The sequence below is a fragment of the Phocoena sinus genome, chromosome 4, assembly GCF_008692025.1.
Source record: "Phocoena sinus isolate mPhoSin1 chromosome 4, mPhoSin1.pri, whole genome shotgun sequence".
Classification (NCBI taxonomy): Eukaryota; Metazoa; Chordata; class Mammalia; order Artiodactyla; family Phocoenidae; genus Phocoena; species Phocoena sinus.
The window spans coordinates 96,855,771-96,872,453 of record NC_045766.1 but is presented as its reverse complement, the minus strand read 5'-3'; the positions used below and the strand labels follow the sequence as shown (position 1 = coordinate 96,872,453).

Here is a 16,683-nt window from a genome sequence, read left to right as displayed (position 1 = left end):
GAAACATAGGTGATCCCCAGGTCCACTGTCTTCCTGACTTCTCTCTATTTTTTTTTCTTTTTTGTTCCCTTCCCCACTTCCTTGCTTCTCAGGACATTTACACTTTGACCCGATTAGCTATTCCCTCCCTTTCTCCTTTATTGCCCTGAGTTATCTTCCTTCCACGTAACCCCAATCACTTTTTTCATGTTCTCATTCAGTGAAGCATGAGGAAATTGCAAGCAGACTGTGTACCTTTTATTAGGTGATTTGAACTGCTTCCTGCATGATTAACCTCAAAAATCTTAAAAAATGAGGACATCTGACTGATAGAACCCTGAGAGAAGGAATTATTCTTTTTAGCAGAGTTTTTGATTAAAGTTCTTGGCTCAAGAAGAAAAGAAGCACAGTGGATTTGTGGTTTGGATTCCCCATGGCTTCCTGCCATGCGTGTAACCTCAAGGTTCTGGTGGCCACTGTGTGTGGGCTGCTGACCGCCATCATTTGGGGATTGGGCATCTGGAAGAGTGTAATCAGGATCCAGAGAGGTAATGTCATCCTGCTGTGTTTAATTCAGAGCAAGAGAAGGTATTGAGCCTCGGTCCCTGCCACCTGATATACCAGTACTGGAAAGTGCCATGTCTAGGCTGAGACTGCCCACCATTTATGAAATATAAAAGACAAGGGTCAATTGATGGCTAGCATACGGTTGTATATACATGCGTGTAACATGCGTGTGTGTTAAGTGTGCAGGGTGACGAACAACAGTTGAATTGGCCTGTTCATGCTCTTTAACACCTGACTGAATGAATAGCCGAGTAATAATTTAAATCATTAATAGCACATGTTTGGGCTTGTTTAGCTAAATCCAGGGAAGGAAAATAGTTATGGACACACACACACACACACACACACACACACACACACACATTATTAAACATGCAGAATGAAATTTCATTTCAAGAAGAAAGTTTAGGAATGTTTTCATTAGGATTGTAAAAAAAATGATCTTATGTTTTGCACACAAAGTTCCCACTTTTCAGGTGTAGAAAACTAGTTAAAAATTAAGGTCATTTAGAGAACAATTTTCCTGGTTAGTCAACTATTTGTTAGTCACCTGCTATGTGGCAGAGCTGAGCCTGAGAAGGGGGGGTGAAGGCGGGCAATGGTGTGTAAACAATGATGTTAAAGGAAAGCCCCAGAAACTCAGAACAGAGACTTTCCATAATACTAATGCTGGTTCCTTTGTGCCATGGGGTTTTCCATAAAGGGATCCAAAACTGCATGTGCTGAGCACTCCCTTTTGTGAAAAAAAAAAAAAGAGACAGAGAGACAGTTTCTAATGAAACTGAGTAAGTAAGTGTAAATAATGACAGTCAGGAAAGGGCAGGAGAGATGGTCTGCCCCCAGAGAAGGTAACTGCAGAGGACAGAAGGTTGGGGGAGCACAAGCCATGCCTGCAAAGATCCACTGTCAAGGACAAAAGGAGTCAAATATGTTGGCTGCAGATGGAGTGGTAGCTGAGAATAGATCTGGTTTTTCCCCAAAGAACATATTTAGAGAATACTGTATTAATAGGATTTAGAGAGCAAGCAAGAAAAAATTTATCAGAATAAAAACAGTAAAATTTAAACTTGGAGAAAATGTGGCTTTGTTTATTTAAGGTTTGTAGAATAATTTGAGGTTTAAAAAAATTATGAACTATAGGTTTCACCCTATTAAGGCTGCTAAATTTACAAGACCTTATTTAAAGGGTATACTTTTAAGAACCTTCCTTCCTTCCTTCCTTCCTTCCTTCCTTCCTTCCTTCCTTCCTTCCTTCCTTCCTTCCTTCCTTCCTTCCTTCTTTTCCTCCCTCCCTCCCTCCTTCCTTCCTCCCTTCTTCCCTCCTTTTCTTCCTTTACAAGACATCTACTTTTAAAGGGAAATTTGTGGTGAGTTATAAAGAACACAGGTACGATAGAACCATTAAAACAAGGACCAAAGAACAAAAACACTGTAAGGAAGAGGACAAGTTTGGGGATAGAAAGTAAGTGAAAATCAAAGGCTAGAAGGAGTTGCTAAAAATAAATACAAAACATATCCCTGTGTTTCCTGAGGGCTAAGGCCCCAAACGCACGATAATAAATAATAAAGAACCCATGTTTAACAATAAAAGCATACCAGCTCCTCAGAAAGGATGAACGTTTCCTTGCTCTAGCTGGTTTCTTTTGAAGTGGCTCTGAGGGACATCCCTCAGTTTTTGGGTAAACCCAGTGGAAAAGGAGGGGGTTATTGGTACCATCTAAAGAGAAAGATTGAAGGACCGGTATTGTTTGCTGTTACTGTTTTGCTTTGTGCACTGCATTCAGACTTTGTCTTAGTTGGTAAATTCTGACTTCTCCACTTCACTCCCTTCCTCTCCAGTCATTCTCCTCCTCCTCTTTCCATCCCGTCTCATCCCATCTCATGGAAGTATTGAACGCTCTCACTTTAGTCCCTTTACCTGGGCATAGAGATGAATTGTTTTTAAACTTATTTTTTAAGGGGAGGGTCATGGATATCTCTGAGAAACCGATGAAAACTATGAATGTCTTACTCAGGAAAAATATACATATACACATACAATTTGGGGTAAATTAATTTTACTGCCTTCAAAATTTATTTTCAATATAAACAGAATATATATATCTATGGTTTAGGTTTAACATATTTATATAAACAAGTTATATCTCTCTCACTTTTATTTTCTATGAAAAAGTAATGGCCTCTGTGTAGAAAAAGTACAAAAAAATTTAAATTCTGCCGTAAGTAGATTTCAATTAGAAGTCACTGTTGTTTGGCTATAGAGTGAACATCAATGTGGCTATATGTGTACTATTTATATGTTTCATTTTTATAAAACTTACTGTTAATTTTTTTTTTTACTGTATTCTAGGTACTGTGCTAAAAAACTTCACATACCTTCCCTCATTTAATCCTGACAACTGTCTCTGAGGCAGTTATTAATATACCCATGTTACAGTTGCTTGGCTTTCATTTTATTCAATTACATACTCCCCCAAGAGGCAAACTTGAAAATAAATCAAACTCATGTGACTGTTCCTGGAGGGCAGGTTGCATTTTGGGGTTTAAAAAAAGTCCAGAGAAGTCTTTCCAAGATGGAGGAAGCTGGGTTTTAGGCAGCTGTACTTTTATTCAGTTTTAATCCTGTTGTTGTAAATCTCTGTTCTGTAGCTTTACCAGTCTCCCTTCTTGCTTCTTCATATAATCACTCTTTAAATCAAGAAAATAATTTCTATGAAAGGGAAGGGATTTTTTTGAGGAAGAAATTTTGTTTTGTAATTGGCTGAGGGGCATGCATTATTTTAACATCAGAATCAGTGATGTTTAAGTTGATGATCCCGTTTTACAATTCACTTTCTTAAAAGATTCTCTCTTTTTTAAAATTCATCAATTTTTGGTTGCATTGTGTCTTCGTTGCTGTGCGGGCTTTCTCTAGTTGTGGCGAGCTGGGGCTACTCTTTTTTTTTTTTTTTTTGATATTTCAATTGTTTTATGAATCAGGAAAATAGCTGCTTTTTTTTTCCTGAATTTTTTTTTAACATCTTTATTGGAGTATAATTGCTTTACAATGGTGTGTTAGTTTCTGCTTTATAACAAAGTGAATCAATTATACATATACATATATCCCCATATCTCTTCCCTCTTGCGTCTCCCTCCCTCCCACCCTCCCTATCCCACCCCCCCCACCCTCCCTATCCCACCCCCCCACCCTCCCTATCCCACCCCACTAGGTGGTCACAAAGCACCCAGCTGATCTCCATGTGCTATGCGGCTGCTTCCCGCTAGTTATCTATTTTACGTTTGGTAGTATATATATGTCGCTACCACTCTCTCACTTTGTCACAGCTTACCCTTCCCCCTCCCCGTGTCCTCAAGTCCATTCTCTAGTAGGTCTGTGTCTTTATTCCCATCTTGCCCCTAGGTCCTTCATGACGAATTTTTGTTGTTTTTGTTGTGGTGGTGCGTGGGCTTCTCATTGTGGTGGCTTCTCTTGTTGCGAAGCACAGGTTCTAGGCGTGTGGGCTTCAGTAGCTGTGGTGCACGGGCTTAGTTGCTCCGCGGCATGTGGGATCTTCCCGGACCAGGGATCGAACCCGTGGCGTCTGCGTTGGCAGGCGGATTCTTAACCACTGCGCCACCAGGGAAGTCCTACAAGTCACTTTCTTAAATTAAGAGACTAGGACCTTGGTTTAGTGAATTTTTCCTTGATTTTCAGGTACTAGATATTTTTACTTGACATTCTGAATTTAACCTCACCCACAAGTTTATTTTTTATTTTTATTTTTTCAGTACGCGGGCCTCTCACTGTTGTGGCCTCTCCCGTTGCGGAGCACAGGCTCCGGACGCGCAGGCTCAGTGGCCATGGCTCACGGGCCCAGCTGCTCCGTGGCATGTGGGATCCTCCTGGACCAGGGCACGAACCTGTGTCCCCTGCATCAGCAGGCGGACTTTCAACCACTGCGCCACCAGGGAAGCCCACCCACAGGGTTTTGATAACACATGTTACTGAAGAACATCTGGTGTAGAGTGTGTACATGAGAGTTGGGGAAAAATACATGAGTAGGGGAAAAAAAGCCGTGCAGCCAGATTGCCTGGTTCTTACTGTGTAAACTGGAGCAAGTTACTCAACATTTCTGTATTGTGGTTTTCCTATTATTAATAATAAATCCTATCTGTTGTGAGAATTAGTTAATATGTTTACAGGTTTAAGATGATACCTAGTACACTGTAAGCACTCAATAAATGTTAGCTACTATTTTTCATTTATGTATTTTTTGATAATTTAGTGCATAGTTTTCTCCACTCCCTGAAATATACCTTGAAAAGATGCCGTTGATCTAGTTTGGACCTTTGGATTGAAACTCAACCTATCAAACTGAAAGTCTACAGTAGGTTTAATCATAAATTTCAACTGATTAGCTCAAAATAGAAACAGGAACAGTTCTAAGAACTGCCATATCTCCCTGCATTTGTTTTTCAATATTTATAATTACTAGACCATTGGGGAAATTTTTATTAAAACATTTAAGCAGTTTATTGGAATATGTAACCAGGTTGTTAACATTGAACAACCTTCACCTTAAGTAAAGTCTATACTTTACGTATTTTATTTAAGTTTTTAAGTTTTTTTCCCATCATGGAATAAACTTTCATAAACATTGTCCTCTCATTTAAGAATAAACTTTATCCTCACCCAGATATTTCAAATTCCTGGTCTGGGAAAAATGACAGATCCCTGGATCTTTAAACCCCTAAGGACTCCGAGCTAGACACTAGAGTTTCCTGATGGAATTTCTTTGACTAAGGAAAGATTTTTTTTATTCCCCCACTTAAACTAGACTTTTCAAAACAGATTCTAATTTTATCTAGTTTAGGAGAAGAAATTTAATTCATGTTTTCTATTTGGAATTTCAAATATTTTCTGCTACTTTTTCAAGCAGCATGAAATGTGAGTGTCACATATGTTCTGCACTTAATTTTCCATGATGTGTAGTAAAGGTGTTAAAAAAGGGCTGGTATTCCTCGAAGTATTATTTATTACAATTTAAAAGAATATAAGGAATTATTATTATTATCACACTGGTGTTATAAAAGAAAAATACTACTATTAAGTATGTTCCAGTGTATGGACTCTCAAATAAAATGAAGCTGATGCTCACTCTTCCTGTTATCCCTGTGGTAAAGGCAGGCACTGTGAGGAGGGACCAGGAGCAGTTGATTACTAATCAAGAGATCAGAATTCTAGTCCCCACTCAGTTACCAACCAGCTACTGCTCTGGAAAGAGTTACTATTAATGGAGAATGTACTCTTTGCATAGAATGAGAAAGTTGGGCTAATGAAGAGCTACTGTCACTTTTATGAGACCATAACTCTAAAAACCTAGTTATAGGATATAAACAAGGCACATAATCTTTCTGGATCTGACTTTCTTGACTTAAAACAGAGAGGCTTAAAAATACTAATACTACTTTTGCTATATTTTGTGGGTAATTTAGTTATTTCAGATGATAGTGTCTTGAACTGGGGAGCACAAGGTGTGAAAATGTGATTATGATTCAAGAGTGGATAGCTCAACCAAAACGTAAATGGAAAAGAAGCCAATGAGCAAAATTTGGGGGTTACCTTCTATGTATCTGGCATTGTGCTAGGACCTGGAGATATAAACCATAGCCCTTATCTAAAGGGAGTCAAAATACTCATTAAGTATAAGGACCGACTCTTGACTAGTGGCAAAAAGGCGGGCTGAATAGACATGGATAGGTGCCCTTCCTACTTACAAACACATAGAAATTATGAATAAAATATAAAAATAATTCAAATGTATAGCAGGCTTTCTTTCTTGAAGGGAAATTCCAGGTGGCAGAAACAAAGAGAAAAGTCAATACCATAATGGTGAGGCAGTGGCATAAGCCACAGAGGCTGGGGGTTGTGGCTTCAATGCACACATGGACACAGGAAGCATGACTTCTATTCCTGTGTCAAGTGGGAAAGCTGGACCTGAGCCACGGGGATAACCCCTAAAGCCTCTAAAAGTTGCCTCAACCATGAAAAGGTTAGAAAAGTTCTGCGCTAACCCAGAGAAGTATTAAATAACTCTATCATCTGTTCAGGGACATGAGTAGGAAAAGAAAAGTCACCACAAGTAATTGAAACCCCAGGCTACAGAATCTGAATTTGTCCTACCTTCAGTGCAGAAACCCCCAGTGAGACATTATCCCGAAACTAGTTTAAGACTACTACTGATGGTATCCCAAGATAATAACAGAAGTGCTGCAAAATTTCCCTGTAGAAATATTTTCACAAATAGGATCCATAAAAGTCTCAGCAGTAAGTAAGATAAAGGTGAGTTTACAGCCCAAAATTACAAATGAACCACGATGTTGGAGAGACATTAAATGCAGCCAATAGGATTAACTTTTCCTGAACTGGATATAACAGAACAACCTGAAAGAGAATATAAAGTATTTAAAAAATGATTTACAAGTTAGAAATACAGGAGGAAAAATCACAATAAAAGAAAAAGTTTGTACTTTTTTAAAAGGATAAAAGAATTTGAAAAAGAACCAAATAGTATTTCTTGAATGAAAAATATAGTAATAATAAAAAAAATGAATGAGTAGACTTAAAAGGAGATTAGAAATCATTAGAGAAGTACAGAAATGGAAGATTTGAAGAAATTACCTATAATGTAATGTAACAATATAAAGAGATGTTAACTTTGAAATATGATTAGGAAACTTGAAATATATAAGGCTAAATTTCAACAGGGTCTACCAGAAATTCCAGAAGAAAAGAATAGAGAGAATATGGGAGAGGCAACATTGGAAGAAATAAAGACTAAGAATTTACTTGTATTGAAGAATGACTGAGTCTCAAGCAGGGAAAACAAAAATAAATCCACATCATGGTAAAATTGCAGAACATCAGATAAAGAAAACTTAAAAAGGAATAACAGTTAGATCAAGAAAAACTTCTCATTAACAGCAACAAATTCTAGAAGACAGTGGGGTAATATCCTCAAAGTGCTGTCAACCCAGAATTGCATACCTTATCAAACTGACAAGGGCAAGGGCAAAATAAAAGCCTTTTCAGGTCAACCTTGGAGAATCTGTCACTCATAGACCCTAACTGAAAGAAAGATTAAATCATATACTTCAGAAATCAATAAACTGAACCTAGAAGGAATAAATATAATCTATCAGGGCAAACAAACTGACAAACTTTTTGGTAGATTTAAATAGTGATAGATTGCTTTCTACATCTTAAAAGGCTAACGTTACAGGAGATTTAAAAACAAGGTGGCACTAAAATACAGTTGGCCCTCTATATCCATGGGTTCACATCTGCAGATATGAAGGGATGGCTGAATGTACTATGTCATTTTATAAAAGGAACTTTGAGTGTCCGTGGATTTTGGTGTCTGTGGAGGTCCTGGAACCAATTTCCTGCAGATGCTGAGGGGCAACTGTACTAGAAAACAATGAAAGAAAGAAAGAAAATAATACCATTGAAGGCATCAAAGTAGGGGGGAAAACATGAAATAAGATAGTAGAAATAATAAACACAACAAATTTAAGTACTTTAAACTCATCTGTTTAAGGAAAGGTATTGTCGTATTGGATATCATTGAAGCAAAACAAAATGTAACCCCTGCTGTTTATAAGAAACACAGAACATTGAATGACACAAAAAGATGAAAAGCAAATGATGATAAAACCAATTCCAGGCAAATACTATTCAAAGCAAAAGAAAGCTGAATTAGCAACATTAATATCAGAAAACCAGAACTTAGGCAAAAAATACTATGAGAATGAGAGTTTTATTACTCAAAGATAGAAGTAATTCAACAAGGAATAATCAATAATCCTGTGCCTGTATGCATCAAATAACACAGACTCAGAATATATAAAGCAAAATAGGGCAGAATTATACAGATAAATACACAACTTTACACTCGGGGTGGTTGAGTCTAATGCTTTCCTGTAAGAAACTGATAGGTCAAGCAGTGAAAATCAGTAAGGATTCAGAAATTTGAAAAACATAACTAACAAACAGGACTTAGTGGATTTATAAATTCGAATTGCCACAGAAAATAGAGAGTATATATTATTTTCAGAAGAAAGTCTTAGTGAGTACCAAAGAATGAATCCTATAGATTATGTTCTGTGAATACAATACAATACAATTAGAAGGCAGTGCATAAAATAACCAAGAAAATTCTAATAGATGTATAAAAAATTGTTTTAAATAATTCAAAGAAGACATCAAATGAAAATTACAAAATATTTAAAAATTCAGGGGAAACAGTCTATATCACAACTTGTGGCACATCTAAAAATATAGTTAGAATGACATTTATAGCTTTATGTACATATTAAAAAACCAGAGTGAAAATTAGTGATTTAAGGATTCTAACTTTAGAAGTTAAAAAAGTAAAGACTAAATTCTAAGGAAGTATGTCTGGCAGTCATAAAAATAAGGACAAATTAATGGAATGGAAATCAAAGAAAAAAGAGCGGAGATCAGCAAAACCAAAAGCTAGTTTTTTGAAAAGATGAATTTAAATAGATACATTTCCAGCGAGATTCATTAAGCCAAAAAAAAAAAAAAGGCATAATTAAGCAACATATACGAAAATAAAAGGGTCGCGACCCTTTAAGCAAAACACTACTTCTCTGTGAGGCCAAGGGGACATGCCCACGCAGAGCCAGCATCTCCTCCTGCGCATGGGTCCTCAGAAGCCCTGCTCCGCCTCCCGGAACTGTGCCTGCCTTTCCCACTCATCGTCTGGAGGGTCAGCCAGGCTGCCTGTGCTTCCCTGACCACGAGGGGTGGCTGTTCACAGTGTGTTGTGAAAAGAGCTTGAGGTATGGGCTGGGGTGTCTGCGTGTGTGAGCGCAGGGCCCCTTGAGTGTGGGACAAGACGGAGATGGAGAGAGAAGGGGCAGCTGCGGGCCTCTCACCTTCTGACATAGGGCTTTGAGGAACCCATGATTTCTAAATTCAGACTTGGATTTTCAGGTCCTTATGAAGATATGTTTATTATAGCATTAGAGTTTTGCGTTTACTTTTATGTAAATGGTAGATCGGTCTTTATTGCACGTTGTCCCAGACCCTGCATATGGTTACGTTGTTGGTGAAAATATCGATACAAATTAGTACAACTCCTGTGGGGCAAGATGGTAATAACTGTCAAGAAGACGAATGTGTATTCTTTGGCTCAGAAATTCCATTTCTGGAAATAAATTCTACAGATGAATTTGTACAATGGCAAAATGAAATGTGTAGAATGCAATTTTGAAGCAACAATTGAAAACAATACAAGTGTCATCAATAAATGGTTAGTTAAATTAGGGCACAATCACACAATGGAATATAATGCAGCTGTAAAAGAAGATGTGGAAGTTCTCTTGTGAACTGCTGTGAAAAGATTTTTTGACATCCATTAAGTGCGAGAGCAAGCTACAGAAAAGAGAGGGAGAAAATAAGACTATAGATTCATATTTGCTTATTCTTGTGAAAAGAAAGATTGGAAAAAATGAATAGAAATTATTTGTGTATATTTGGGGATGGGAACAAATGTTATTTTCAACTTTGAATATATTACCTATTAAAATATATTAAAAAAATAAGACAGGGCTTCCCTGGTGGTGCAGTGGTTGGGAGTCCACCTGCCGATGCAGGGGATGCGGGTTCGTGCCCCGGTCCAGGAGGATCCCGCGTGCTGCGGGGCGGCTGGGCCCGTGAGCCATGGCCGCTGAGCCTGCGTGTCTGGAGCCTGTGCTCCGCAACGGGAGAGGCCACAACAGTGAGGGGCCCGCGTGCTGAAGAAAAAAAAAAAAAAATATATATATATATATATATAAGACAGTGATTTCAAACAACAGTAACTAATGAGGAAAAACATAAGCAAATACCATGGAAAACCTTATCCTAGCTAGTATAAAACTTTGGTCAAGTGACAATTTTCTTTAAAAAATGTAAATGACCAAAATTTACTCCAAAAGGAGGGGAAAATACCTAGATAGAACAGTAACCATTAAAATAGTTATCAGTATTTTTTTTAAAATGCTACATACTGATTATCTTAGACATACAGTAGTATAAAATGTGATGGGAAAGATAATTTCAAAATAGTGTTACTTCTAGGTAGGCAGGTAAAGGAATATTAATAGAAAGGAATTCAAAGGATTTCAGCTCTTTCTAGTTTCATTGCTCATTAAGAAAAAAATATCTGAAGCAAATCTGAGAGAAAGTTGCTATCTATTAAAACTGGTGTGGGTAGTTGGGGGTGTTTTATTATTTTCCATACCTTGTGTATTTGAAGTATTTTATAATTTAAGAAGATTTGTATATTTCATTGGTCACATAGAGAAGTTTGTCACACAACAGTTACCATTAAATCTCTCTTGCTAGAATGTAAGCACTTTGAGATCAGGATCCATATCTTATTTTTTTTTAAACTAATTATTTTTAGACCAGTTTTAGGTTTACAGAAAAATTAAGCAGAAAGTACGGAGAGTTCCTATTTACTCTCTCTCTCATCACTCCTCCCCCTGTATAGTTTCCCTTGTCATCAGTATCTTACACTTGTATGTTGCTTTTGTTACAATGGACAAGCCAATATTGATACATTATTATTAATTAAAATACATAGTTTATATTATGGTTCACTGTGTTGTACAGTTCTATGGATTTTGACAAATACATAATGATGTATATTCACTGTTACAGGACCATACAGAATAGTTAATTGCCCTAAAAATCTACCACACTTCACCTGTTCATCCCTCCCTTCCCCAACCCCTGATGTTTTTACTCTCTCTATAGTTTTGCTTTTCCAGACTGACATATTTGGAATCATACAGTATGTAGCCTTTTCAGACTGGCTCCTTTCACTTAGCTAAATATATTTAAGATTCCTCTATATCTTTTGGGGGCTTCATAGCTCATTTCTTTTTATGGCTGAATAATATCCCATTGTATAGATATATTGAATATACAGGGTTTTTTTTAATCCATTTACCTATTAAAGGTCATCTTGCTTCCAGTTTTTGGTGATTATATATGCAGCTGCTGTAAACGTACAGGTGCAGCTTTTAGTGTGGGCACAAGGTTTTACTTATTTGGGTGAATGCCTAGGAGCATCCTAGAGTTTGCAATATACATTTACGATTACTTTCTATTAACAGTATATGGCCTCATGTGTGATGCCAGTACCTTATAGCAGAGTATTCCCAATTCCTCCTTCTCTTTCCTTATAACATTTTTTTGGTCATTCATTTCATTTATCCATAAGCTATAATCACCTCATATATCATTATTATTATTATTTTGAACAAATTTATCTGTTAGGTCAATTAAGAATAAAAAACTAAAAGATTGTATTTTACCTTCATTTATTCCTTCTCTAATGCTCTTCTCATGTAGATCTAAGTTTCTGACCTATATCATTCCCTTCTTTCTGATTAACTTCCTTTAACATTTCGTACAAGACAGAAATGGTGACAAACTACTGCTGACAAACTCCCTCAATTTTTCTTTGTCTGAGAATGTCTTTATTTCTCCTTTACTTTTAAAGGATAATTCCTTGGATACAGAATTCTTTGTTGTTTTTCATTCAACACTAAATATTTCACTCTATTCTCTTTTTCTTGCATGATTTCTGAGAATTCCAGTATAATTCTTATACTTGTTTCTCCATAGGTATTTTTTCCCCCTTTTGGCTTCTTTTGAAATGATCTTTTTGTCTTTGATTTTCTGCAGTTTGAATAGGATATGCCTAAATGTAGGGGTTTTTTTTTTGTTGTTTGTTTGTTTTTAAATATTTATCCTGGTTAGTGTTCTCTGACTCTGAGATTCCTGAATCTGTGATTTGGTGTCTGTCATTTATTCTGGAATATTCTCAGGTACTAAAAATTCAAATGTTTTTTTCTGTTCCTTTTCCCTTTTCCTCTCCTTCCAGTATTCCCATAACGCAGGGGTCCCCAACCCCCAGGCCAAAGACCGGTACCAGTTTGCGGCCTGTTAGGAACCAGGCCACACAGCAGGAGGTGAGTGGCGGGTGAGCGAGCGAAGCTTCATCTGCTGTCCCCCCATGCTCCGCATCGCTCGCATTACCGCCTGAACCGTCACCCCCCACCCCCTGTTCATGGAAAAATTGTCTTCCAAGAAACTGGTTCCTGGTGAAAGGGTTGGGGGGACTGCTGCCATAAAGTATATGTTATACCTTTGTTCCCACAGTTCTTGCATATTCTGTTACATTTTTATTTTTTCCTCTTTACTTTTTAGTTTGGGAAGTTTCTACTGACATTTCTTCAAGTTCACTGATTCTTTTCTTGGCCATGTCCAGTCTACTGATGGACCCATCAAAGACATTCTTCATTTCTGTTACAGTGCTTTTAGATTCTAGCATTTTTTAAGAACATCTTTATTGGAGTATAACTGCTTTACAATGGTGTGTTAGTTTCTGCTTTATAACAAAGTGAATCAGCTATACGTATACATATATCCCCATATCTCCTCCCTCTTGCATCTCCCTCCCACCCTCCCTATCCCACCCCTCTAGGTGGTCACAAAGCACAGAGCTGATCTCCCTGTGCTATGTGGCTGCTTCCCACTATCTAGCATTTCTTTTGATTCTTGCTTAGAGTTTCCATCTCTCTGCTTGTATTACCCCCTTGTACTTAAAGACTGTCCACTTTTTTAAAGCTCTTAGCATATTAATCATAATTATCTTAAATTCCTGGTCTGATAATTCTAAAATCTCTGCCATCTATAAATATGGTTCTGATTGTTGGCTTATCTCTTCAGGCTGTTTTTTGCCTTTCAGCATGCCCTGTAATTTTTAATTGAAAATCAGATATGATGTATTAGGTAAAAGGAATTGAGGAGAAGACAGTGGTCTATGATGCAGGAAGCAGACCCTCACACAACACCAAATCCGCTGGAGCCTTCATCTTGGACTTCCCAGCCTCCAGAACTGTCAGGCATGATCCACTGCTACAGGCAGTAGCACCATCTCTGATTACCAATAATAATAAGAAGGAGGAGAACTACAATCCTGCAGCCTGTGGAACAAAAACCACATTCACAGAAAGATAGACAAGATGAAAAGGCAGAGGGCTATGTACGAGATTAAGGAACAAGATAAACCCCCAGAAAAACAGCTAAATGAAGTGGAGATAGTCAACCTTCCAGAAAAAGAATTCAGAATAATGATAGTGAAGATGATCCAGGACCTCGGAAAAACAATGGAGGCAAAGATCGAGAAGATGCAAGAAATGTTTAACAAAGACCTAGAAGAATTAAAGAACAAACAAACAGATGAACAATACAATAACTGAAAGGAAAACTACACTAGAAGGAAACAATAGCAGAATAACTGAGGCAGAAAAATGGATAAGTGACCTGGAAGACAGAATGCTGGAATTCACTGCTGCAGGACAGAATAAAGAAAAAAGAATGAAAAGAAATGAACACAGCCAAAGAGACCTCTGGGACAACATTAAACACAACAACATTCACATTATAGGGGTCCCAGAAGGAGAAGAGAGAAAGGACCAGAGAAAATATTTGAAGAGATAATAGTCAAAAACTTCCCTAACATGGGAAAGGAAATAGCCACCCAAGTCCAGAAAGTGCAGAGAGTCCCATACAGGATAAACACAAGGAGAAACACGCCGAGACACATAGTAATCAAATTGGCAAAAATTAAAGACAAAGAAAAATTATTGAAAGCAGCAAGGGAAAAATGACAAATAACATACAAGGGAACTCCCATAAGGTTAACAGCTGATTTCTCAGCAGAAACTCTACAAGCCAGAAGGGAGTGGCATGATATACTTAAAGTGATGAAAGGGAAGAACCTACAACCAAGATTACTCTACCCAACAAGGATCTCATTCAGATTTGATGGAGAAATCATAAGCTTTACAGACAAGCAAAAGCTAAGAGAATACAGCACCCCCAAACCAGCTCTACAACAAATGCTAAAGGAACTTCTCTAAGTGGGAAATACAAGAGAAGAAAAGACCTACAAAAACAAACCCCAAACAATTAAGAAAATGGCAATAGGAACATACATATTGACAATTACCTTAAGCATGTATGGATTAACTACTCCAACCAAAAGACACAGGCTTGCTGAATGGATACAAAAATAAGACCCATATATATGCTGTGTACAAAAGACCCACTTCAGACCTAGGGACACATTCAGACCGAAAGTGAGGGGATGGAAAAATATATTCCATGCAAATGGAAATCAAAAGAAAGCTGGAGTAGCAATACTCATATCAGATAAAATAGACTTTAAAATAAAGAATGTTACAAGAGACAAGGAAGGACACTACATAATGATCAGGGGATCAATCCAAGAAGAAGATATAACAATTATAAATATATATGCACCCAACATAGGAGCACCTCAATACATAAGGCAACTGCTAACAGCTATAAAAGAGGAAATTGACAGTAATAAAATAATAGTGGGGGAATTTAACACCTCACTTACACCAATGGACAAATCATCCAAAATGAATATAAATAAGGAAACAGAAGCTTTAAATGACATAATAGACCAGATAGATTTAATTGATATTTATAGAACATTCCATCCAAACACAGCAGATTACACTTTCTTCTCAAGTGTGCACAGAGCATTCTCCAGGATAGATCACATCTAGGGTCTCAAATCAAGCCTCAGTAAATTTTAGAAAATTGAAGTCATATCAAGCATCTTTTTTGATAATGCTATGAGATTAGAAATCAGTTACAGGGAAAAAAACACAAACTCATGGAGGCTAAACAATATGTTACTAAATAGTCAAGAGATCACTGAAGAAATCAAAGAGGAAGTCAAAAAATACCTAGAGAAAAATAACAATGAAAACACGACGATCCAAATCCTATGGTATGCAGCAAAAGCAGTTCTAAGAGGGAAGTTTATAGCTATACAAGCCTACCTCAAGACACAAGAAAAATCTCAAATAAACAATCAAACCTTACACCTAAAGGAACTAGAGAAAGAACAAACAAAACCCAAAGTTAGCAGAAGGAAAGAAATCATAAAGATCAGAGCAGAAATAAATGAAATAGAAACAAAGAAAACAATAGCAAAGATCAATAACTCTAAAAGCTGGTTCTTGGAGAAGATAAACAAAACTGATAAACCATTAGCCAGACTCATCAAGAAAAAGAGGGAGCGGACTCAAATCAATAAAATTAGAAATGAAAAAGTACAAGTTACAACAGGCACCACAGAAATACGAAGCATCCTAAGAGACTACTACACGCAACTCTACGCCAATAAAATGGACAATCTGGAAGAAATGGACAAATTCTTAGAAAGGTATAACCTTCCAAGACTGAACCAGGAAGAAATAAAAAATATGAACAGGCCAATCACAAGTAATGAAATGGAAACTGTGATTAAAAATCTTCCAGCAAACAAAAGTCCAGGACCAGATGGCTTCACAGGTGAATTCTATCAAACATTTAGAGAAGAGCTAACACCCATTCTTCTCAAACTCTTCCAAAAACTTATGGAGGAAGGAATACTCCCAAACTCATTCTATGAGGCTACCATCACCCTGATCCGAAAACCAGGCTAAGATACTACAAAAAAAGAAAATTACAGACCAATATCACTGATGAATATAGATGCAAAAATCCTCAACAAAATACTAGGAAACAGAATCCAACAACATATTAAAAGGATCATACACCATGATCATGGGGGATTTATCCCAGGGATGCAAGGATTCTTCAATATTCACAAATCAATCAATGTGATACACCATATTAACAAATTGAAGAATAAAAACCATATGATTATCTCAATAGATGCAGAAAAAGCTTTTGAGAAAATTCAACACCCATTTATGATAAAAACTCTCCAGAAAGTGGGCATCGAGGGAACCTACGTCAAAGTAATAAAGGCCATATATGACAAACCCACAGCAAACATCATTCTCAATGGTGAAAAACTGAAAGCATTTCCTCTAAGATCAGGAACAAGACAAGGATGTCCACTCTTGCCACTATATTATTCAACATAGTTTTGGAAGTCCTAGCCACGGCACTCAGAGAAGAAAAAGAAATAAAAAGAATACAAATTGGAAAAGAAGAAGTAAAACTCTCACTGTTTGCAGATG

At 37.1% G+C, this 16,683-nt stretch overlaps 1 protein-coding gene across 1 annotated transcript in view; it reads left to right on the top strand.

Annotated features, from left to right (window-relative positions):
• The first annotated feature begins 412 nt into the window (after positions 1 to 412).
• The window catches only part of ADGRG7 (adhesion G protein-coupled receptor G7), a 59,353-nt gene continuing 43,082 nt past the window's right edge, over positions 413 to 16,683 (top strand). The window contains 1 exon segment of the mRNA XM_032629425.1: positions 413 to 543. Coding sequence (XP_032485316.1) covers positions 413 to 543 — 131 coding nt within the window.